This window comes from Rattus rattus, chromosome 2, assembly GCF_011064425.1.
Source record: "Rattus rattus isolate New Zealand chromosome 2, Rrattus_CSIRO_v1, whole genome shotgun sequence".
In the NCBI taxonomy this organism is placed as follows: domain Eukaryota; kingdom Metazoa; phylum Chordata; class Mammalia; order Rodentia; family Muridae; genus Rattus; species Rattus rattus.
The window spans coordinates 182,786,073-182,811,321 of NC_046155.1; the positions used below are offsets into that span (position 1 = coordinate 182,786,073).

A 25,249-nucleotide genomic window follows, 5' to 3' on the forward strand; every position below is an offset into this window, starting at 1 on the left:
ACAATCTTCTTTAAAATTAGGGAAAATATCTTTTTGCTATTCTCATCTTTTGATTAGGGAATGAAATATTGTTTGATATCAATATTTTTCCTCTTCTTTCTCAATTTCTTTCAGCTTTCCTTTGGCCCTTATGATCATATTTTGAGTGACCGAAATCAGTATTCTTCTCTCTACCAGATGGCCCCCATGGCCTCATCTCTTTCACTCAGCATTGTGTCTTTGTTGGTTCATTTTAGGTGGTCCTGGGTTGGTCTCATTCTCCCAGATGACCACAAAGGCAATACAATTCTCTCAGATTTCAGAAATGAGATGGAGAGAAAAGGAGTCTGCATAGCTTTTGTGAAAATGATCCCTGCCACTTGGATGTCACATTTTAACAAATTCTGGAAAAATATGGATGAGACAAATGTCATAATTATTTATGGTGACATTGATTCTCTAGAAGGTCTAATGAGAAATATTGGGCAAAGGATATTGACATGGAAAGTCTGGGTCATGAACATTGAACCCCATGTTATTGCTGATTATTTCATGTTAGACTCATTCCATGGGAGCCTCATTTTTACACACCATTATACAGAAAGAATTGAGTTTACTAATTTTGTTCAAACAGTTAATCCATACAAATACCCAGAAGATATTTATCTTCCTAAATTTTGGTATTTGTTTTTCAAGTGCCCATTTTCCGATATTGATTGTCAACTTTTGAACAACTGTCAATTCAATGCATCTTTGGACATATTACCTCGTCACATATTTGATGTGTCCATGAGTGATGAGAGCATCAGCATATACAATGCTGTGTATGCTGTGGCTCACAGTCTCCATGAGATGAGGCTTCAGCAAGTACAAATGCAACCATATGAAAATGGGGAAGAAATCATGTTTTTCCCCTGGCAGGTAATATCCTTTCTACTATATTGTAATGTCAGCATTCTGATGTATGAGATTTGCTATAACATTTAATTTGGTATTGTAAAATTTAGTTTAGTTTGTCCAAAATTACAAGAAATTTTGTGTTTCTTTCTTTTTTAATTAATTTATTCATTTTAATTATTTTTACAACCCAGATTTTATTCACCTCCCAGTCCACCCCCCAAGAGTTCCACATCCCATAACTCTTTCCCAACCCCTGTATTCCCCACACACCCCAGTCTCCACAAGGATGTGCCCACCCCACCCACCCACCAGACCTCCAAACTTCTGGGGGCCTCCAGTCTCTTGAGGGTTAGATGTACCTTCTCTGACTGAATCCAGAACCAGGAGTCCTCTGCTGTATATGTGTTAGAGGCCTCATCTCAGTTGGTGTATTTTGCCTGGTTGGTGATCCAGTGTCTAAGAGATCTCAGTGGTCCAGGATAATTGAGAGTGCTGGTCCTCCTACTGGTTTGCCCTCCCCAGCTTCCCCCAGCTTTTCGCTAACTCAAACAGAGGGATCAGCAGCTTTTGTTCATTGGTTGGGTGCACAGATCTGCATCTGACTCTTCCAGTTGCTTGTTGGGTCTTTTGGAGTACAGTTATGGTAGGTATCTTTTTGTGAATGCTCCATAGCTTCAGTAATGGTATCATGTCCTGGTGGGTCCCTGGATCTTCTTTTCTCCAGACTCTTCTCCATTTCCATCCTTGCATTTCTTTCAGCCAGGAAGCATTATGATATGTTTCTGATGGCTGTGTATTCAATACGTTCCCTTTTCTGACTGTAGAGCCTTTCATGTCGTGCCCCCCCCTTTGAGTCCTGAGAGTCTCTCACTTCTCAGGTCTCTGGTACATTCTAGAAGGTCCTCCAAACCTCCTTCCTCTTGAGTTTGCCTGTTTCCATTCTTTCTGCTGCCCCTCAGGGTTTCAGTACTTTTCCCTCACCTAATGCCAGATCATCTTCCCCTCTCCCCCAACCCCTATCCTCCTTCCCTCCCAAGTCTTTCCCTCCCTCCCCCCTTGTGGTTGCTTTCTTCTCACTCCCAAGGCTAAATGAGGAGTACTTACTTGGGTCCTTCAGCTTGTTGACCTTTTTGGATTCTGTGGACTATATCTTGGGTATTTTGTACCTTTGAGTGTGTGTGGCTAATAACCACTTATTAGTGAGAACATACCATGCATGTTCCTTTGGGTTTGAGTTACTTCACTCAGAATAACATTTTCTAGTTCCCTCCACTTGTCTTCAAAACTCAGGATGTCCTTGTTCTTAATAGCTGATTGGTATTCCATTGTGTAAATGAACCATGTTTCTGTATCTATTCTTCTGTTGTGGGACATCTGGTTTGGTTCCAGTTTCTGGGTATCACAAATAATGTTGCTATGAACATAGTAGAACTTGTGTCCCTGTGGCATGGTGGGGCATCTTTGGGGTATATTCCCAAGAGTGGTATTTCTGGGTCTTTAAGTTGGCCTATTTCCAATTTTCTGAGGAACCTCCAAATTGATTTACAGAGTGGTTGTAACAGTTTGCAATCTCACCAGCAATGGAGAAGTGTTCCTCTTTCTCTACTTCCTCACTAACATGTGTTGTCACCTGAGGTTTTTTTTTTTTCTTTTTTCTTTTTCTCCATCTTTATTAAATTGGGTATTTCTTATTCACATTTCAATTGTTATTACCTCTTCCGATTTCCAGGCAAACATCCCCCTAACCCCTTCCCTTCTCCTTCTATATTGGTGTTCCCCTCCCCATCCTCCCGTCACTACTGCCCTCCCCCCAACAATCCCATTCACTGGGAGTTCAGTCTTGGCAGGACCAAGGGCTTCCCCTTCCACTGGTGCCCTTACTAGGCTATTCATTGCTACCTATGCAGTTGGAGCCCAAGGTCAGTCCATGTACAGTCTTTGGGTAGTGACTTAGTCCCTGGAAGCTCTGGTTGGTTGGCATTGTTGTTCATATGGGGGTCTCAAGCCCCTTCAAGCTCTTCCAGTTCTTTCTCTGATTCCTTCAATGGGGGTCTCATTCTCAGTTCAGTGGTTTGCTACTGGCATTCGCCTATGTCTTTGCCATATTCTGGCTGTGTCTCTCAGGATGATCTACATCCAGTTCCTGTTGGCCAACACTTCTTTGCTTCATGCATCTTATCTAGTTTGGTGGCTGTATATGTATGGGCCACGTGTGGGGGCAGGCTCTGAATGGGCGTTCCTTCAGCCTCTGTTCTAAACTTTGATCTTACCCATTCTGATTGGTATAAGATGGAATCTCGGGATCATTTTGATTTGCATTTCTCTGATCACCAAGGACTATGAACTTTTTTTTTACATGCTTCTCAGCCATTTGAGATCCATTTATTGTGTATTCTAGGTTTAGTTCTATACCCATTTTTTGATTGGGTTGTTTGGTTTTTTGGTGGTAAGCTTCTTGAGTTTTTTTTTTTAAATATATATTTTGGATATTAGCACTCTATCAGATGTGTAGTTAGTGAAGATTTTTTTTTCCTAATCTGTAGGATGTCAATTTGTCTTGTTGACTATGTCCTTTGCCTTACAGAAGCTTTCCAGTTTCATGAGGTCCCATTTATCAATTCTTGATCTTAGAGCATGAGCTATTGGAGTTTGTGAGGCTCTGGTGCCTGGGGCTTTCCACGGAGATCTCTGTCCTGGCTAGGTTCAGGTGAGGAGGAGAGAACTCAGGTAGGGATGGGGGGCTATGTCCCGCTGCTGCTGCTGCTGCTGCTGCTGCTGCTGCTGCTGCTGCTGCTGCCGCCGCTGCCGCCGCTGCGCTGCTGCCACTGCTTTGGTTGCTAGACTGCCCTGAGCCAGCAGGAGACTGACTAGCCATCCAGGGGTGCAGTGAAGCTTCTGGCAGAGATTTCAGGAGAGGAGATCTCTTGTCCAAGCAGCAGTGTTAGAGCTCTCATGACAGAAGTTCTCAGACGATGGAATAATTTCTGCATACTTTTAATCCTGAACACAATTCCTAAATACAGTTTTTGGATGGGTCAGTGTCTCACAGCAGGTACTTCCTAATAGTTTGGCCTGAGAGCTTGGGAAGACCACATCTACATATTTGGGGGTGTGGTCTTGTTTCTATGACTGATCTGTCTTGGAGCCTACTGACCTGTGGTCAGTCCTCACCTGTGGAGGAGGGGCTTGGGCATTGCCCTACTTGACTGCTCTGTCTCAAACTTCTCTATAGGGGTGCGTGGGGTGACTGCAGCTAGTGAGGCCTTGATTTCCTGGGAGACTTGAAATGTGCTTGCTGTTCCTTTTAGGCTCTCCAGGGATTCAAACTATCTCCACCAGGAATTGAGGTACCTTTCATAGCGGGCTGCCCCACAGAAGTTCTGTTCAGGAAATTTTTGCCTGTGCCAATGGGTTCATGGCTCTTTCTCATTTTCTCTACTATTAGATTCAGTGTATCTGGTTTTAAGTTAAGGTCCTTGATCCACATGGAATTGAGCTTTGTGCATGTTGACAAATATATGTCTATTTTCAGTTTTCTATATACAGACAGACAGTTAGACCAGCATCATTTATTGAAGATGCTATCCTTTTTTCATTTTATTTTTTGGCTTCTTTTTCAAAGATCATGTGTGTGTAAGTGTGTGATTTTATTTGTGCATCTTCAATTGTATTCCGTTGATCAACCTGTATGTCTCTGTATCCATACCATGCAGTTTCTATCTCTATTGCTCTGTAATAGAGCTTGAGGTCAGGGATGGTGATTCTCCCAGCCGTTCTTTTATTGTTAAGAATTGTTTTCGATATTCTGGATTCTTTGCCTTTCCAGATGAATTTGAGAATTGCTCTTAAAGTTACCTAGAGGTAAGGAGAGATTCACATGTTTGTTGTTGAGATTTGAAGTGACAAGTACTTTGATTTTGTAAAATTTAATTTATGTTGTCCACAATCACAGGAAATTTTTGGTTTCTAAGCTTATGTAGTGATCATGAGAGTTTCCCATTTGTGTTTTTGAGAGATAGGATGCAAGATACCAGGAGGAAATGTGCTTAGTCATCACCAAGTTCATGTCATTAATAGCTAGCTGTAAAATATTCTTATAGTAATAGTTGTAAAAAAATCAACGTTTTCTTTATAAATTCTTACAAATGAAATAAAAAGTAGACATTTAACTAAAATAAAGACAGGGTTTTTTTTTTTTACTTTAATGATGCCTTTTATTTAGAATTAAACATCAAATCTTCATTTTAGTTAATGGTCCTCTGAAGATATTCTGTAAACAAAGAGTATTGGGTAGGTTGCAAATAATTAACATTTACATGAGTTATAAGTCATTGATTTATTATCTGAGCTTGATTCAAGGGTTTCCAATAGAGCTGAATGATCTTTCAGATGGAGAATGGCATCCCACAACTTGGGTTATTTTAGCATTATAGGTAGCTCCATTTATGTTCATATTCACATCAGAAATTAAGAAAAATAAGACAAATTCAAAAACAGAGTTTTTGTCTGACAGTTAGGCATAGTATAATACAAATTTGTGAATCTTTTTCAGCTTAACTTTTTCCTGTATGATGTTGAGGTGAGAGACCAAAGGAGTTTAGATTGGAGACAGAAATTTAATGCAGAATATGACATTATTAACCTTTGGAATTTACCAAATGGTCTTGGAAGAAAAGTGAAAGTAGGATCATTTTCTACAAATGCTCCCCAGGGCCACCAGTTGTCTTTAACTGAGCAGATAATACAATGGCCAGAAGAATTTTCAGAGGTGTGTTATGTCTTATCTAAATGCTTTGAATTTATGTTTGTAATAAGATTCTGCTTTTCCGTATAATAATGCATATTTTTTTACTCAAGGCCTATCAATCTTCTATTATCAATATAACATGCAACAAAACTAGTACTGGTATTGGCTTTTCATCTTTCTTTATGTAGATCAATAAAATTATTGAGTGTTATTTGTTCCTCCAATGTTCATGTGTATGAAGATTAGATTTACTACATTTGTCACAAATTAGGGAAATGAGGGAAGAACAAACACCTGTTTCTAAAATGATTCATGGTTCAATGTACTAAAGAAAACATCACATTTGAATTGAATATAATGGAAAATATAAAAGTTATTTTCAATTGTATAATCAAACATGGTGATAAAAAGCAACCTTTTGAAAACATAATGTTGTTGCTTATGGTTCCAGAACTATAAGATTTTACCATAGATAGAATTATAACAGCATACAGTAATCATGCAGACAGGCACAGGAATAGGAAAGATAGTGTTTCTATCCATACATATTATCAGTTAATAAAATGAGAAAATGGGACCTAAGAAAATGATTATGATTCCCACCCACAGGAACATAATTCCTCAAGCAAATCTGTATCTCCTAAAACTTCAGTAACTTTCCAAATAGGGCCACCAATAGGAAAATAAATATTCAAACACTTTAACATACATGGATCATTTTTCATTCTAAATTCCATATAGTTGCTGTGATAGAATTCCTTAAATCTGTTCATACTCATGTGTTCACTGTCTTTCCATGCTTAGAAGTTTTAATTCATGATCAGTTATTCTTTACTCTGGAGGCCACTTGAAAAGAAGAACTCTATGGAATGTATGTGTCTAAGTTACTGAGGTCTCTGCCACCAACAAATAAATATACATCTGAAATAACTTAAGAAATAGTTCGAGGATACAGCTCATTAAATTTCAAAATGCATGATTTTCAAATGTATGTTGTTGTATAAAGTCAGCAATGAATACAGCAGTTTTGTTCTTCTTTCTATACATTTGTTCCTAAAGATAAGCAAATAATTAGTGACACCAAAGCTTTAGGTGACCCATTTCAAATTATCTACATTCATCTCTCTATTCCTTTTGAGAAATACACATATTTATCTTCATGTATATTTTATATTCTATGAAACTGACACTCAAGATTTACAACCATGCTGGAAGTAAAGGTGATCAACAGTAGTCAAAGGACATAGATTGTATCATTCTGGAGAAAATATCATATCTCCAATCATCTAACTTTCTCAAAATATTCCCTAACTCATTAAGATTTCAAATTCTCTAACACTTTGATAATTTTCAAACCAATCATTAAACATATTTGCCTTCTCAAAGGTATAACCTTTCTAGACAAATCTCTATATTTATAATAATATGTGGGAATTTATTGCATACCATTCAAAAACTGAAATTATTGGATTTTTCATAATATGCTAAGCATTAGATAATTATTTTCATCCTTTTCAGATCCCCCGATCTGTGTGCAGTGAGAGTTGTGGGCATGGATTCAGGAAATTAACTCTGGAGGGCAAGGCTGTGTGCTGCTATAAGTGCACTCCTTGTGCAGACAATGAGATTTCTAATGAGACAGGTAAATACAGCTGTTACAAAAACATTTCCAATTTCTCCATAGGACTCCAAAATACCCTGGCATATGTAAATGATCAAAATCGGTGTCAGATTATTTTCCTTTCTTTGTTTAGGAAATTTTATGTCACAATCCACGTCTATTGCCTTAAAATGGTTCAATATAACCGTTAAAACCATACATGATTCACATATTTGATAGACTTCCGATACATATTATTACAGAAAAATATTCCCTAGTGCTTCACTATACGTTCTATTTCACTTTTTAATTTAACATCTATTAACAAATTTTCAAAAATTTTATTCAAACTGAGTATCAATAATTTTTAAAACTCATAAAATGTTGTTGTTACTCAAGTTAATAAAGAAAAAAATTTTAAAAAATGAAAAAAATGTTGTATCTTCATAGTGATTGTTACCCAAATCATTTTTCATTTCATATTTTTCTAAATGTTTAGGTGTTTGATAATTTCATAGAATGTGTTTTGATCATAGTCAGCACTCTCAGACCTCTGATAGATTTACTACCCTCTTCCCTATATACCAAAAATTGTGTAATTAACATATTTAATATAGTCTGTGATACTCATTTACTCTTGGGTATATGTATGTCACTTGTAGGTTATCAGTCAAGAAGGTAGGTGTTGAAAGCTAATAAAGAAAACAGACACTCCTACAACTAGGTATCAACCACCAATATCTAATTTTCTGGGTATGTTTCTTCACAAATACCAATACCTCCATTTTCTTCGCTACAATTTTGTCTAACTTAAGTTTACTGACATCTAGTGTATTGTTTCATGTGTTATGAATTCATAGGTCCATCTACATTATATATTAAGAAAATACCATTTTCTGTAGTCATCTCCAGATTTTGTTTACCTCTGCTGTCTGTTGGACCAGATTTTTACAAAATGTTTTATACTGTTAATGGAATTTTATGGAAATGTTATGGTGTGTAGTCTCCTAGGGTGAGGTTTGTCATTATGGGCAAGCTTTGACTTTTCAAATGTCCAAGTGACAACTGGCCTCTCTCTTTACATCTTACCTTCAAGTTAGTATGACAGAATTCACTTAGTACTTCAGAGGTTATCACATCCTGGCTGCTTCCATGCTTTTACTATGAAAGAAATGGAAAAATATTCTACAACTATAAACAACCCAAATAAATAATTTTTGTAAGCTTGATTCATGTTGTCTTTTCACAGCAAAACAATAGTAACTAAGAGAGGGTAATCAAACAACTCCTTAAATGCTTTAGAATCTTTTACTTAGAAAGTATCTGCTGATACTAATCAAGACATGATAGTTATTGTCATTACCCCTGACATTGTTGTGATTATTATTTTGATGTCTTTTTCTATTTTATGTAGTTGTATATGTATGATACATTTGATTTTTTAAATAAAATAGATTCACCTGTCTCACAATTCAAAATGACAGAGTAAACATTGTGCTGGTATTTGTGGAGTGAGGATTTGTTTTTACATTTTTATACTTTCAAAACACAGAAAATGTGTATGAAAGGAACACACAATCTTTCAATTTTCAACTCTTGCGATTAATGATATACTTCCAATATTATTGCATAAATTGATGAGTTTGCAACTATGAGCCAATACTCTGCTATGAGACACACATTTCAATTTTTTTCCTTTTAGGAATAAATATCTAACACATGAATTAAAGTTCTAGAAATGACCCACAGATACATACACATATGATAAGCATGTGTGCAGATAGTTAGATAGATAGATCGATAGATAGATATATAGATGAAGAATGAGAAATAGATAAATAAACACAAAAAATTTCCCATTCCAATAAGAAATCAAATTTTATATCAGTTATTTAAAACTGCCATTGCTGAACTTCCATGTTGAATTGCTTTAATTAAGTATGCTGAATTTTATTTGCATGGAATAATAAAATTCATAGTAAAATTCATAGTAAAATTCATTATCTTCCACTAAAATTTTATTGAGAAACATGGATCAATATTTTATTAAAGGTTAGATATGTTCAAATAAGTAAGAGCTAATAAAGTTTTACTGTCAGTTTGAATGTGATAAACAATGCATCTTAGTAATGCACAGAATCTGAACCAATGGAACTGTACAGCATGACTTGGGTGATTAGAGTGGGAACTGTCAGAATAATCTCCTCTAATACTTCTTAGTAAAAGTTTCTTATTCACTATTCCCAACACTTACTAGCTTGCATTTAACTAAATAAAAATTGGTCCCCTTGAGGAGATAAATTTTTTTCCTTTTGAAAGATATGCTCTAACCTTCCTTATTATTGTAATTGTGACTACATCTGTACAGTGGGGTATTTGGTAAATATTGGTCTGCAAGGCATGTTTTTTTATATCATTTTCCAGCCTTAAAGAATTTGTTCAATGTAGTACATTTATTTCCTCAACCAGTTGTCCTTTTCATGTACAGTTTGGATTATACTTAGAATGTAAAAAAAAAAACTGTAGCTAGAATAAAACTGAAGTGGTATATGTGGTTTCATGATCCACTTCAATGTCATATCTTCTGACTTCCAGATACCTAAGACCTCCTACTGAAAAACAGTCTTGAATACTTCAGCACTTCTTAAAGTACAGCCTTTAAACTTGGTTAAATGTTAGGAAAAACTTAAAAGTCAAAAAACAGCCAAACACATCCAAGATATAACAACTGTACATACTAGATCCTTAAATAACTCCTAGAGATTTATACGCTGAAAATATTAGGATATTAATATTCAGGAAACTCACCTAATACTTAGCCAAAATAAAACTTAGACAAACTAATTAAACGACACAGAGACAGTATTCAAATTAATGAAGTCATAAAGAAAAAGTGAGCCATAATAACAGAAACTGAGCAAATTCAAAATAAATCATCAGCTCTTACAATAAAATTTTATCTTCAACTAAACTGAAAAATTTCGATGAAATGGATGATTTTCTAGAAAGATACCATGTACAAAAGGTAAATCAAGATCCGGTAAAATATCTAAACAGTTCTCAAACCCTTAGAAAATAAAAGTAGTCATAAAAACCCTCCCAACCAAACCAAAACAAAACAAAACAAAACAAAAAAACCAAAACAACAACGACAACAAAAGAAACCCAGAACCAAATGGTTTTAACGCATAATTTTACCAGATTTTCTTTTTTTATCTTTATTAAATTGGGTATAATTGGGTATTTCTTATATACATTTCGATTGTTATTTCCTTTCCCGATTTCCAGGCCAACATCCCGTAACCCCACCCCCGCCCCTTCTCTATGGGTGTTCCACTCCCCATCCTCCCCCCATTACCGCCCTCCCATAAACAACCACGTTAGCTGGGGGTTCAGTCTTGCCAGGACCAAGGGCTTCCCCTTCCACTGGTGCTCTTACTAGGCTATTCATTGCGACCTATGAGGTTGAGCCCAGCGACAGTCCATGTATAGTCTTTGGGTAATGGCTTAGCTCCCTGGAAGCTCTGGTTGGTTGGCATTGTTGTTCATATCGGGTCTCAAGCCTCTTCAAGCTCTTTCAGTCCTTTTTCTGATTCCTTCAATGTGGGTCCTGTTTTCAGTTCAGTGGTTTAATAATGGCATTTGCCGGGGTTGGAGAGATGGCTCAGCGGTGTGTGTTCTTCCAAAGGTCCTGAGTTCAAATCCCAGTAACCCCATGGTGGCTCACAACCATCTATAATGAGATCTGGTGCCCTCTTCTGGTATCCTTAATCATAATAAATAAATAAAACTTTAAAAAAAATAATGGCATTCGCCTGTGTATTTGCTGTATTCTGGACTGTGTCTCTTGGGAGAGATCTACATCCGGTTCCTGTCGTCCTGCACGTCTTTGCTTCATCCATCTTATCTAGTTTGGTGGCTGTATATGTATAGGCCACATATGGGGCAGGCTCTGAATGGGTGGTCCATCTGACTCTGTTCTACACTTTGCCTCCCTATTCCCTCCCAAGGATATTCTTGTTCCACTTTTAAAGGAGTGATGCATTCGCATTTTGGTGATCCATCTTGGGTTTCATGTATGTTGTGCATCTAGGGTAATTCAACCATGTGGGCTAATGTCAACTTATCAATGAGTGCATACCATGTGTGTTTTTCTGTGATTGGGTTACCTCACTCAAGATATTTTCGAGTTCCGTCCATTTGCCTATGAATTTCATAAAGTCATTGTTTTTGATAGCTGAGTAATACTCCATTGTGTAGATGTACCATATTTTTTGTATCCATTCCTCTGTTGAAGGGCATCTGGGTTCTTTCCTGCTTCTGGCTATTATAAATAAGGCTGCTATGAACATAGTTGAGAATGTGCCTTTGTTATATGTTGGGGCAACTTTTGGGTATATGCCCAAAAGAGTTATAGCTGGGTTCTCAGGTAGTTCAATGTCCAATTTTCTGAGGAACCTCCAGACTGATTTTCAGAATGCTTGTAACAACAGTCTGCAATCCCACCAACAATGGAGGAGTGTTAATGTTTCACCACATCCTCACCAACATTTGCTGTCACCTTAGTTTTTGATCTTAGCCATTCTGACTTGTGTGAGGTGAAATCTCAGGGTTGTTTTGATTTGCATTTACCTTATGACTAAAGATGTTGAACATTTTTTAGGTGTTTCTCAGCCATTTGGCATTCCTCAGCTGTGAATTCTTTGTTTAGCTCTGAACCCCATTTTTAATAGGGTAATTTGTCTCCCTGCACTCTTACTTCTTGAGTTCTTTGTATATTCTGTGTATAAGCCCTCTATCAGTTATAAGATTGTTAAAGATCTTTTCCCAATCTGTTGGTTGCCATTTTGTGCTAACAACAGTGTCATTTGCCTTACAGAAGCTTTGCAGTTTTATGAGATCCCATTTGTCTATTCTTGATCTTAGAGCATAAGCCATTGGTGTTTTGTTCAGGAAGTTTCTCTAGTGCCCATGTGTTCGAGATGCTTCCCCAATTTTCTTCTATTAGTTTGAGTGTATCTGGTTTGATGTGGAGGTCCTTGATCCACTTGGACTTAAGCTTTGTACAGGGTGATAAGCATGGATCGATCTGCATTCTTCTACATGTTGACCTCCAGTTGAACCAGAACCATTTGCTGAAAATGCTATCTGTTTTCCATTGGATGGTTTTGGCTCCTTTGTCAAAAATCAAGTGACCATAAGTGTGTGGGTTCATTTCTGGGTCTTCAATTCTATTACCTTAGTCTATCTGCTTGTCTCTGTACCAATACCATGCAGTTTTTATGACTATTGCTCTGTTATACTCCTTGAGTTCAGGGACAGTGATTCCCCCGGAAGTCCTTTTATTGTTGAGGATAGTTTTAGCTATCCTGGGTTTTTTGTTATTCCAGATGAATTTGCAAATTGTTCTGTCTAACTCTCTGAAGAATTGGATTGGTATTTTGATGGGCATTGCATTGAATCTCTAGATTGCTTTTGGTAAAATGGCCATTTTTACTATATTAATCCTGCCAATCCATGAGCATGGGAGATCTTTCCATTTTCTGACATCTTCAATTTTTTTCATCAGAGTCTTGAAGTTCTTATCATACAGATCTTTCACTTGCTTGGTTAAAGTCACAGCAAGGTATTTTATATTATTTGGGACTATTATGAAGGATGTTGCTTCCCTAATTTCTTTCACGGCTTCTTTCTCTTTTGTGTAGAGGAAGGCTACTGATTTATTTGAGTTAATTCTATACCCAGCCACTTTGCTGAAGGTGTTTATCAGGTTTAATATTTCTCTGGTGGAACTTTTGGGATTACTTTAATATACTATCATATCATCTGCCAATAGTGATATTTTGACTTCTCTCCCAATCTGTATCCCTTTGACCTTTTGTTGTCTTATTGCTCTGGCTAGAACTTCAAGAACTATATTGAATAAGTGAGGAGAGAGTGAGCAGCCTTGTCTAGTCCCTGATTTTAGTGTGATTGCTTCAAGTTTTTCTCCATTTAGTTTAATGTTAGCTACTGATTTGCTGTATATGGCTTTTACTATGTTTAGGTATGGGCCTTCAATTCCTATTCTTTCCAGGACTTTTATCATGAAGGGGTGTTGAATTTTGTCAAATGCTTTCTCAGCATCTAATGAAATGATCATGTGGTTTTTATCTTTCAGTTTGTTGATATAGTGGATGATGTTGATGGTTTTCCATATATTATACCATCGCTGCATGCCTGGGATGAAGCCTACTTGATCATGATGTATGATTGTTTTGATGTGCTCTTGGATTTGGTTTGCCAGAATTTTATTGAGTATTTTTGCGTCAATATTCATAAGGGAAATTGGTCTGAAGTTCTCTTTCATTGTTCAGTCTTTGTGTGGTTTAGGTAAAAGTGTAATTGCGGCTTCATAGAAGGAATTTGGTGGCGCTCCATCTGTTTCAATTTTGTTGAATAGTTTGAATAGTATCGGTATGAGGTCTATTATGACGGTATGATGGAATTCTGCACTTAACACATCTGGACCTGGGTGCCTTTTGGTTGGGAGACCTTTAATGACTGCTTCTGTTTCTTTAGGAGTTATGGGGTTGTTTAAATGGTTCATCTGTTCCTGATTTAACTTTGTTACCTGGTATCTGTCTAGGAAATTGTCCATTTCCTGCAGATTTTCAAATTTTGTTGAATAATGGCTTTTGTTGTAAGATCTGATGATTTTTTGAATTTCTTCTGACTCTGTAATTATGACTCCCTTTTCACATTTGATTTTGTTAATTTGGATACACTCTCTGTGTCTTCTCATTAGTATGTCTAAGGGTTTATCTATCTTGTTGATTTTCTCAAAGAACCAAATTTTGGTTCTGTTGATTTTTTTATACTCCTTTTTGTTTCCACTTGGTTGATTTCAGCTCTGAGTTTGATTATTTCCTGCCTTCTACTCCTCCTGGGTGTATTTGCTTCTTTTTGTTCTAGTCCTTTCAGGTGTGGCGTAAAGCTGCTGATATATGCTCTCTCCTGTGTCTTTCTGCAGGCACTCAGAGCTATGAATTTTCCTCCTAGCATAGCTTTCGTTGTGTCCCATAAATTTAGGTATGTTGTACCTTCATTTTCATTAAATTCTAAGAAGTTTTTAATTTCTTTTTTTATTTCTTCCTTGACCAGGTTATCATTGAATAGAGCATTGTTCAATTTCCATGTATATGTAGGCATTCTTCCCTTATTGTTATTGAAGACCAGCTTTAGCCCATGTTGGTCTGATAGGATGTATGGGACTATTTCTATCTTTCTGTATCTATTGAGCCCTGTTTTATGACCGATTATATGGTCAATTTTGGAAAAAGTACCATGAGGAGCTGAGAAGACGGTATATCCTTTTGTTTTAGGATAGAATGTTCTATAAATATCTGTTAAGTCCATTTGGTTTATGACTTCTCTTAGTCTGTCTATGTCTCTGTTTAATTTCTGTTTCCATGCTCTGTCCATTGATGAGAGTGGAGTGTTTAAATCTCCTACTATTATTGAGTGAGGTGCAATGTGTGCTTTGATCTTTAGTAAGCTTTCTTTTATATATGTAGGGGCCCTTGTATTTGGAGCATAGATATTTATGATGGAGAGTTCATCTTGGTGGATTTTTCCTTTGATGAATATGAAGTGTCCTTTCTTATCTTTTTTGATGACTTTTAGTTGAAATATATTTTATTTGATATTAGAATGGCTATTCCAGCTTGCTTCTTCAAACCATTTGCTTTTTACCAGATTTTCAATGAAGAGTTATTACCAACACTGTTCTAACTATTCCATATAACAGAAATAAAGGAACACTATCTAATGTATTCTATAGAACCACAGTTACTCTTTTACCTAAATTAAAAAATATACAACAAAAATGAGAATTTCAATCAAATTCAGTTATGAATATTGATGCAAGTATACTTCATAAAATTTTCTGAAAATGAATCCAAAAATACACAAAAATTATATTCTCTGTGATCAAGAATGCTTCCTCTCAAGAATCAAAAATAGAAAAATAATTCATCATAGTAATATACAATGCAAATAAACAAAATGAAAAAAATCACATGATCTTCTCATTAGATGATGAGAAAACACTTGTCAAAATACAACATGACTTCATGTTAAAAGTTGTGGAGAAATGAGGAAATTTTGGCACATACTTAAACCTATGAAAAAGTAATATATAACAAACCACTAGAAAAGATCAACTTAAATGGACAGGAACTATAAACAATCCCAAACAAGCACAAACCAGGGTAGAACCTCTCTTCCTGTGTAGTCAATAAAGTACTCGAAGTTCAATAAAGAGCAATAACACAACAAAAGGAGATAAAGGGGATACAAACTGGGAAGGAAGAAGGCAGTCTATCACTATTTGCAGATATGATAGTATATATAAGTGGCCTCAAATTTTTCCCAGAGATCAGCTGATAAACACCTTCAGTAAAGTGGCTGGATATAAAATTAACTCAAACAAATCAGTAGTTTTCCTTTACACAAAAGATAAACAGGCTGAGAAAGAATTAGAGATCCAACTCCCTTCACAAGAGCCACAAATAGTATAAAATATCTTGTTACTCTTACCAAGCAAGTCAAAAATCTGGTCTGGTCTAAATGGTGGTATGCATGTAGAAGAATGCAAATTGATGCATATTTACTAACTTATACAAAGCTTAATTCCAAGCTTATCATGGACCTCAACACACACACACACACACACACACACACACACACACACACACACATATATATATATATATATATATATATATATATATGAAACTAATAGAAGAGAAAAATGGGGAGTAGCTTTGAGCATGTTGGCACAGGGAAAATTAAACAGAAACCAATGGCTCAGGTTATAAAATCAAGAATTGTTAAATGGAACCTCATGAAACTGAAAAGCTCCTTTCAGATAAAATAAAACAAAATAAAATAAATTTTTAAAAGAACAAATTGGCAACCTACAGATTGGGAAAAATTAGACACCCTACATCTGATAGAAGGTCAATATCCAAAGGCTCTAAGCCAGTCCTTCTATTGTTGTCATTACAAACTTCTGAGTTGATTACCCCTGTGACTTAAGATTCAAATAGCAAAGTCATGGCTGTGAATTTGTGAGAAAACTTTCAAGATAAAATTCGGGTTATGGAGACAACAGTTCAGATTACCTTATATAGACAGATGGTTTTCAAAGACGTCAGAAATCCATAAAATTTGAGATTTAAAATTATTTATCTTTTGTTGAGACACATCTTCTCCTAACAGTTCCCCTTTTTCGGATTTAACAAAGAATTTGAACAACTCTACCTCCAGATGAGGCAATACTTTGTGGCTAGGCAGCCACTGGCCAAAACTGCCTGTTTCATCTGCAGACTAATACTATCCAGAAAAGAACACGTTATGCAGAATAGTTGACTGATAAACTCTGCCAAGACAGGGTGATCAGCCCTTCAAAATCTGCATTTTAAGAGTCTGTCAGATAAAATTTTGGGCCAGAAGGCTGAAGACTTGAACTCACATGTTGAGAACAGAGGACTGTGGTAGTGGAGATTTGTCTCTACAACCTCTCGGTTCTGGAAGCCGTGTTAGGCTTCCTATGTGTATAGATATTTGGTCATTCTCAGATTTCTGATGGGGTTGAAGATTGATTATAGTCTCATAGCCTATCAGGCTGTATAACTCTGAATATACATATTTTATTGGATAGTTATCAGATAGTATACAAGCTAGCCAAGGTATAATACCGATTTTAAGCCTTCCTTAAGCTGGAATGGATAACTAAATGTTCTGTTTAGTTGATATAGTGATGGACTGGGTGTTGAGTATATCATATGCTTTATAAATTGTAGAATGGTAATAATTGTACTCAATTTATATATAAGTGAAAAAGCTTTTTAACTGGACAAAAAGGGGGAAATGTTGTAGTTTGCCCTGAAGTTATCTGTATTTTGATGATAATTCCACTGCCCCAAGGACTGCTGCCTAGTAACATACTCAGAACTCAAGTGACTTCACCAGAACCTTCCCATTGAATTTGTAAAGTACAGGTGAGGGGCAGGTATAGGATAAAAGGAGACCTGTCATTGGAGGAGAAGGAAGGATGGGCGGGAGAGAAGTTCGAAGGAAGAGGAGGAGACTAGGCCAGAGAGGAAGAGACAAGAGAGGACAGGGTGAGAAGCCATGGCAGGTGATGTTAAGATTCTGCTCTGTGTATTTGCAGGTTGTTATTAATGTACCGAAGGGATAGATGGTACCAGGTTTTGTATGTTTAAGTGGGCAAGTATATCTTATCAATTGTATTTTTTTTTAAAAAGTAAAGGAGTTAGAATCCCCAAAAACAAATAAACTAATTAAAATGGGTTATGGATATAAACAGAGAATCTCAACAGAGGAATCTTGAATGACCAAGAAATAACTAATGAAATGCTCAAAGTCCCTAGTCATTAGGGATATGAAAATCAAAAGGACCCTGAGATTTCACCTCACACTAACAGAATGTCTGAGATCAAAACCTCAAGTGACATCACTTGCTAATGAGGATATGAAGGGAGAAGAACACTCCTCTGTTGTTGGTTGTGATTGTATACTGGTACTACCACTGTGGAAATCACTGTGGCAGTTTCTCAGAAAACTTGAAATAGTTCTACCTAAAGACCCAGCTATACCACTCCTATAGATACTCCACCATATCCAGAAGACACGTGCTCCACTATATTCCTAGCACCCTTATTGGTAGTGGCCAGAAGCTAGAAACAACTCAGATGTACCTCCACCAAAATATGGGTACTAAAAATTTAGGCTATTTACACAATAGAATAATATCCAAGTATTAAAAATGAGGATATAATAAATTTGGCATACAAATAGATGAAACTAGAAAAAATATCCTGAGTGAGGTGACCCAGGCATGAAAAGACATGCATGGTATGTACTCACTGATAATTATATAAACAGTACAGAATAACCAGGCTGTAACAAGTTTAACAACCCACAGACTCTAAGAAGATTAAGAGGAGAAAAAACCCAAGTGACAATGCTTCAATCTCACTTCAGAGTGAGCAAAATGATCACAGGAGGCATATTGAAGAAGAGATCTGGGTGGAAGAGGGGAAGAAGAGGAGAAATAGGGAGCAGAATTAGGTTTGAGGTGGGGAAATATGAGAGAATCCCAGAGGTACAGGAGAAATATGCAGATTCTGGGGATGGGAACTGGTGGACCATCTAAAGTCCCAGAAACCCAGGATATGAGATATTCCAGGATTCAATAGGGGTGACCTTAGCCAAAATGCACCAACAGGAAGAGGGAACTTGAAGAAACCACCTCCAGATACTAGAGAGAGTCTCAAGTGGAAGAACTGGATTACTAGCCCACAGTAATAGAAAACCAGCTGTCTCAACAAATTCTGAAGTCTAGGAGTTCCCAGAAACTGAACTTCAAACAAGGAATCATACAGGCACTGATCTGATTCTCTCCACACCAACACTCATGTATAGCAGAGAACTGCCTTGTCTGCCTCAGTGGGAGAGGATGTGACTAATAGAGACATGAGATATCAGGGAAGGGGGATACCAGGAAGAGCATGCACTGAGGAGCAAAGGGGAGGAGAAATGGGAAGGGGAACTGTGGAAGGTGGGATGAGAAAAATGGATGAGGTCTGAAATGTAAATAAGTAAAGTAACTAATTTTAAAAAGCTGAAAAATTAGCCAAAGACATCCAAGGTAGAGCAGATGAATGTCTTTGATCCTTGCATAACACTTAAAATTTTATATGCAGAAGATATTAGGATACAATATCTCAAGAACGTCACCTAACTTGCCTTAGGTTCAATATCTAGTATTTTAATACAAAGCACTACAAAGAAGTGACATTCTAGCATTCCTAAGTAAATTTAGATAAATAATGAATAATTAATAATAATTAATTATTAATATAATGCTCTAGCAGTTGTAAACTTAACTACATTAATTTCTATCTCATTTCTTTTATTCTTTATAAATTCTTTTCTTCTATTTTTATTGGATTTTTTAATTTACATTTCAAATGTTATACCTTTTTTCTAACCTTTTTCATAAACCCCTTACCCCATGCCCCACCTCCTTCTATGAGGGTTTTCCACCATACAATGAACCAACACTTCCTTCCTTCCTACCCTGTCATTCCCCTATACTGTGGAGTCCAGCCTTGTCAAAACCAAGGGCTTCTCCTCCCACTGGTGCCCAACGAGGCCATCCTCTGCTACATATGATACTGGAGCCATGGGTCTGTCCACGTGTACTCTTTGGATGGTGATTTAGTCCCTGGGAGCTATGGTTGGTTGGTATTGTTGTTCTTATGGGATTGCAAACACTAGGAGTTCCTTCAATCCTTTCTCTACCTCCTCCAATAGGGACCCAGTTCTCAGTTCATTGTTTTGCTGTTAGCATTCGCCTCTGTGTTTGTCTTGCTTGGGCAGATCCTTTCAGAAAACAGCTATATCAGGCTCCTCATAGCAAGCACTTCTTGGCATCAGGAATATTGTCAGGGTTTGGTAGCTGTAGTTATATGGGTTGGATGTCCAGATGAGGCAGGCTCTGAATGGCCATTTCGTCACTCTGCTCCAAACATTGTCTCCATATCTCCTATGAATATTTTTGTTCCACTTTCTAAGAAGGACTGAAATATCTACACTTTGTCCTTCTTCTTGAGCTTCGTGTGTTCTGTGGATTGTATTTTAGGTAATCCGAGCTATTGGGTAAATATCCACTTATCAGTGTGTACATACCATGAGTGGTTTTCTGTGATTGGGTTACTTCACTCAGGATTATATTTTCTAGTTCATCCACTTGCCTATGTATTTCATGAAGTAATTGTTTTTAATAGGTGAATAGTATTCCATTGTATTGAATGTACCACATTTCCTGTATCCATTCCTCTGATGAAGAGCATCTGGGTTATTTTCATCTTCTGGCTATTATAAATAAGGCTGCTATGAACATAGTGGAGCATGCATCCTAGTTATATGTGGATATATGCCCAGGAGGGGTATAGCTGGGCCCTTAGGTAGTATGTCGTCTAATTTTCAGGAAACTCCAGATTGATCCCCGATTAGTTGCACCAGCTTGTAATCCCACCAACAATGGAGGAGTGTTCCTCTGTCTCCACATCTTTGCCAGCATCTGTGGTCCCTGGATCTTAGTCCTTCTGATTGGTGTGACATGGAATCTAAGGGTTGTTTTGATTTGCATTTCCCTGATGACTAAGGACGTTGAACATTTCTTTAGGTGCTTCTCAGCCATTTGATATTCCTCAGTTGAAAATTCTTTAGATCTCTACCACACTTTCTAGTAGGGTTATTTGGTTCTCTGAAGTCTACTTTCTTGAGTTCTTTGTATATATTGAATATAAGCCCTTTATTCGATGTAGGATTGTAAAGATCTCTTTCCAATCTATTGGTTGTGGTTTTGTCATAATGACAGTGTCCTTTGCCTTACAGAGGCTTTGCAAACTATACGAGGTCCCATTAGTCAATTCTTGATCTCAAAGCATAAGCCATTTGGTGTTCTGTTCAGGAAATTTTCCCCAGTGCCCATGTTTTCAAGGCTCTTCCCCACATTTTCTTCTATTAGTTTGTGTGTACCTGGTTTTATGTGGAGGTCTTTGATCCACTTGTTTTTTAACTTTGTTCAAGGAGATAAGAATGGATGGATTTGCATTCCTTTACTTACTGAAGTCAAGTTGAACCAGCATCATTTGTTGAAAATGCTATCTTTTCCCCCCTTAATGGTTTTAGCACCTTCAATAAAGAGCAAGAGACCATAGGTGTGTGGGTTCATTTCTGGGTCTTCAATTCTATTCCACTGACCTACCTGCCTGTCTCTATTCAAATACCATACAGTTTTTTTAATCTTGCTTGAGGTCAGGGATGGTAATTCCCCCAATTCTTTTATTGTCAAGGATAGTTTTCTTTATCCTGAGTTTTTTGTTATTCCAAATGAATTTGCCATCTGCTCTTTCTAACTCAATGTAGAATTGAGTTGGAATTTTGATAGGGATTGCATTGAATCTTTAAATTGCTTTTGACAAGGTGGCCGTTTTTACCATATTAATCCTGCCAATTTGTGAGCCTAGGAGGTCTTTCCAACTTCTGATTGCTTTTAAGAGACTGGAGAGATGACTCAGTGTTTAAGAGCACTGACAGCTCTTCCAGAGGTCCTGAGTTCAATTCCCAGCAACCACTTGGTGGCTCCAACCATCTGTAATGGATATCCAATGCTGTCTTCTTGTGTTTCTGAAGATAGTGACAGTGTATGCACATACATGAAATAAATGAATCTATCTCATTTCAATACAAGGAGCAAAATGAAATTTTATGTGTGATTTCTCCATTATATTTACTTTCTACTCTAATTGAAAATTTAAATTTTCTTAATGTGTAGGATTCCTTTCATATTCCCCAGCTATATGTAGGAAAATATATCATTTGCAGCTATAATCTCAAGTAATCATGAACAGTCTTTAATATGGAAATGTACCAAGTTCTAAGAGATGTTATGGAATTTATAATCTGGACCAAGAAGGATATATAATGAGCAAATTTATGGCATCTTCAACACACACGAAAATTAACATTCTGTATTTCTATCTCTAGTAAAACCAAGTCTTGGTTGTATAATACAGAAAAAATTCAAATTCTATTTATTTATTTTTGTCATAATCCAATATGCTATATTTGATAATATTCATGCCCACAAAATCATAAGGACCACATCTCTACCTCTCCACTTATTTTAAGTTTTCTTTTCTCTACTAATTTTTAATTTTTCTCTCCAATTGTCCTACATATATGTTTGAATGTGATACCTGAACTATAGAAATCTATACTTTCTATTGGTCACAATTATGAAGAATGTTGATTCTACTATTCTTACCAACAAAAGAAATTATTATAGCTCCTCAGGTAAAAGTGAGACTTCATGTTAATCTTCCATCCATTATGATTATTGGTCATGCATGAGCTTGTACCTATCATGTACATGCTGTCACAGCCGTAAGTTTATATGTAGAAATGTCATGAAGTTTTTGGATAATACTGATTCTTTAGTTTCCAGAGGTTCCTGATTATTATGAAGTTTCTACACTGTCTTTTATAAATACCATCAATCTTTAATAGTAAATATTACTATCAACCTTTAGCCAAAAATGCATATGTATTATAGATATAGTAAATAAATGTGACTAAATATTCATATAAATATACATATATACATATATGTATATAAATACATACATATTTATGTATTGTGGTGGGGTGTGTGTGAATATATGTATTCATGTGTGTCATCATGTCAGTTTGGGAATGTATTCTGTGTATACATAATAACAGTGTATCACTCAAAAAGACTGAAAAGACAGGAGTTGTGTTGAATAACTCTATTGTTCATCATTACACAGCTCAAGGAAATGCAAAGCACTGCAAATGTAAAAATATTGCTGATTAACAAATATACATTAAAGTAATACCTTCTAAAAGTTGAGATATATTACTATTACTAAAGTAAAATTGGTATTATTAGTAAAATAAAATTTAATGTCTAGTGATCAATTCACATAAGAAATTTAGAGATATTTGGACCTAGTGATAATGTGACACACAAATCTTGGCATATAAATTTTATGTTAATCATCGTTTTTACAAAATTACAAGAGCAGAGAATGATACAACTGTTTTCTAAAGTCTTTCAAATCTTGTAATGATTTCCTATTTATGTGAAATAACTCTTTTTCTCAAATGTCATGAAATCATTATACTGGGTATGTTTTGAGCATTTACTTATGTAATATTAAGTGTAATGGAATAGGCTCTCCTCACTAAACTCCAGCAGAGAATAAAAAAAATTAAAAACAAAGAATTTTAAGAAGAAAACTGAATTTAAGACTCATATATTGTCTCTCACAATTAATTGAAATGTGTTGCAAAAATACTGTCTCTGTAATAAGTTTTGCATGTATAATTCAAAAGTCTATTTTATTTATGAAGTGATATCTGGATACATTTATTCAATATAACTCACTATTCTAGTTACTTCCAAAAGGTATATAGCAATGTCAGAAAAGGCAGAGAAAATTTGTAGAAGAGGAAAAGCATTAGGCTAGTTCAATTTAAATAAATATAATCAAGATGGATTATTGAAGAAGTTCCTGGAAGTACCTTGCAATACAAAGGGAAACACCACATTTCTTTAACAGTGTAGACCCTGAATGTCTGTTGTCCAACTGAAGCCATACCCAACAATGTATACACTGGTAATAGAGAGCAAGAAAGAGAGAGAGAGAGAGAGAGAGAGAGAGAGAGAGAGAGAGAGAGAGAGAGAGAGACAGAGACAGAGACAGACAGAGATAGAGACAGAGAGAGACAGAGAGAGACAGAGACAGAGAGAGACAGAAAGAGAGATAGAGAAACAGAGATAGACAGAGAACACATTATGTTGGGAGGAAAAAATTAGGGAAGGAATAAACATTAAAAATAGAAAAGAGAGATGGATTGGATCAAAACATTTTATGTGAACATAAATACAAAAAGATATATATAAGAAAGAAGGTTACTTTACGAATATACAATTGTACACAACAATGTGCTTATTACTTTGTCCCTGAGAAAGCAAAGAAATGCAACATCAGTAAGAGTGCAGGTATTAAACAATGTCTCAGAAATAAAGCATCAACCCAGCCTGGACTCATGGTCTCATGATAACCTACATTTCTGACCAGATGTGGATCAGTGTCTGAAGTGTCCAGAGAGTCATTATGCAAATACGGAGAAGAACCATTGCCTCCAGAAAGCTGTGAGCTTTCTGGCCTATCAAGATCCCTTGGGGATGAGTCTTGCCAGCATAGCTCTGTGTTTATCTACACTCACAGCCTTTGTTATTGGCATTTTTGTGAAATACAGAGACACTCCTATTGTGAAAGCCAATAACCAAGCTCTCAGTTACATTTTGCTTATCACACTTACTTTCTGTTTTCTTTGTTCTTTGACTTTCATTGGCCAGCCAAACAAAGACACCTGCATCATGCAGCAGATCACATTTGGAGTTGTATTCACTGTAGCTCTTGCCACTGTGTTGGCCAAAGCTATTACTGTGGTTATTGCATTCAAGGCCACTTTTCCAGGGAGAATGATAAGGTGGCTAATGAAATCCAGGGCCCCAAACTACATCATTCCTATCTGCACCCTAATCCAAGTTTTTATTTGTGGAATATGGATGGCAACCTCTCCTCCATTCATCGACCAAGATTTTCATGCTGAACATGGACACATCATTATATTTTGCAACAAGGGTTCATCTGTTGCCTTCCACTGTACCCTGGGATACCTCTGCTTCTTGGCACTTGGGGGTTATACCATGGCCTTCTTGTCTAGAACTCTGCCTGATACATTCAATGAATCCAAATTTCTGTCACTCAGCTTGCTAGTGTTCTTTTGTGTCTGGATCACCTTTCTTCCTGTCTACCATAGCACTATGGGGAAATTCATGGTTGCTACGGAAATATTTTCTATCTTGGCTTCCAGCACAGCACTCCTTAGCTTCATATTTGCCCCTAAGTGTTACATTATCTTATTCAGACCAAATGAGAATACATTTCATTATATCAGAGACAAAATGCATTCTAGAAGAAACAAGTCTCTTAAAACATAGTTCCAAAAACAAATTAACTTTCATATTAATAGCCTCATACATGGTTTAATTGCATTCCATATATTTTTCTAAGAATGTGCTCGAAAATTATAATGTGCATTGAATTCTGTTAGGTTATTTTCTTTATTCAATTGTATTATAATATCCCAGTATGAGAGCCTTCTTTTGTTTTGTTATCTAGTTTTGAAAACCACAACTACTTTCCGAGCCTCCACTGCTTCTAGTCTAGGTGGTGTCATACGTGGAACATGTTGAATTTCTGTGTCTTTCTTTGATATAAACTTTCTTTTCATGTTTTTTTATTTGCCTTTGAACTTGATAGATAGTTTTTCTCTGCCTGAATTAG

At 36.3% G+C, this 25,249-nt stretch overlaps 1 protein-coding gene across 2 annotated transcripts in view; it reads left to right on the top strand.

Annotated features, from left to right (window-relative positions):
* LOC116892758 (vomeronasal type-2 receptor 116-like) overlaps positions 1–24,903 on the top strand; it is a 39,169-nt gene extending 14,266 nt beyond the window's left edge. The window contains exons 3-6 of one of the 2 annotated variants that reach the window (XM_032894635.1): positions 115–941; positions 5,464–5,647; positions 7,145–7,268; positions 23,975–24,903. In XM_032894635.1, the coding sequence (XP_032750526.1) occupies positions 115–941; positions 5,464–5,647; positions 7,145–7,268; positions 23,975–24,903 (2,064 nt within the window). Of the gene's footprint in view, positions 1–114; positions 942–5,431; positions 5,648–7,144; positions 7,269–23,974 lie in introns of both variants that reach the window. The other variant, XM_032894636.1, reaches the window with a different exon arrangement.
* The last annotated feature ends 346 nt before the right edge of the window (positions 24,904–25,249 follow it).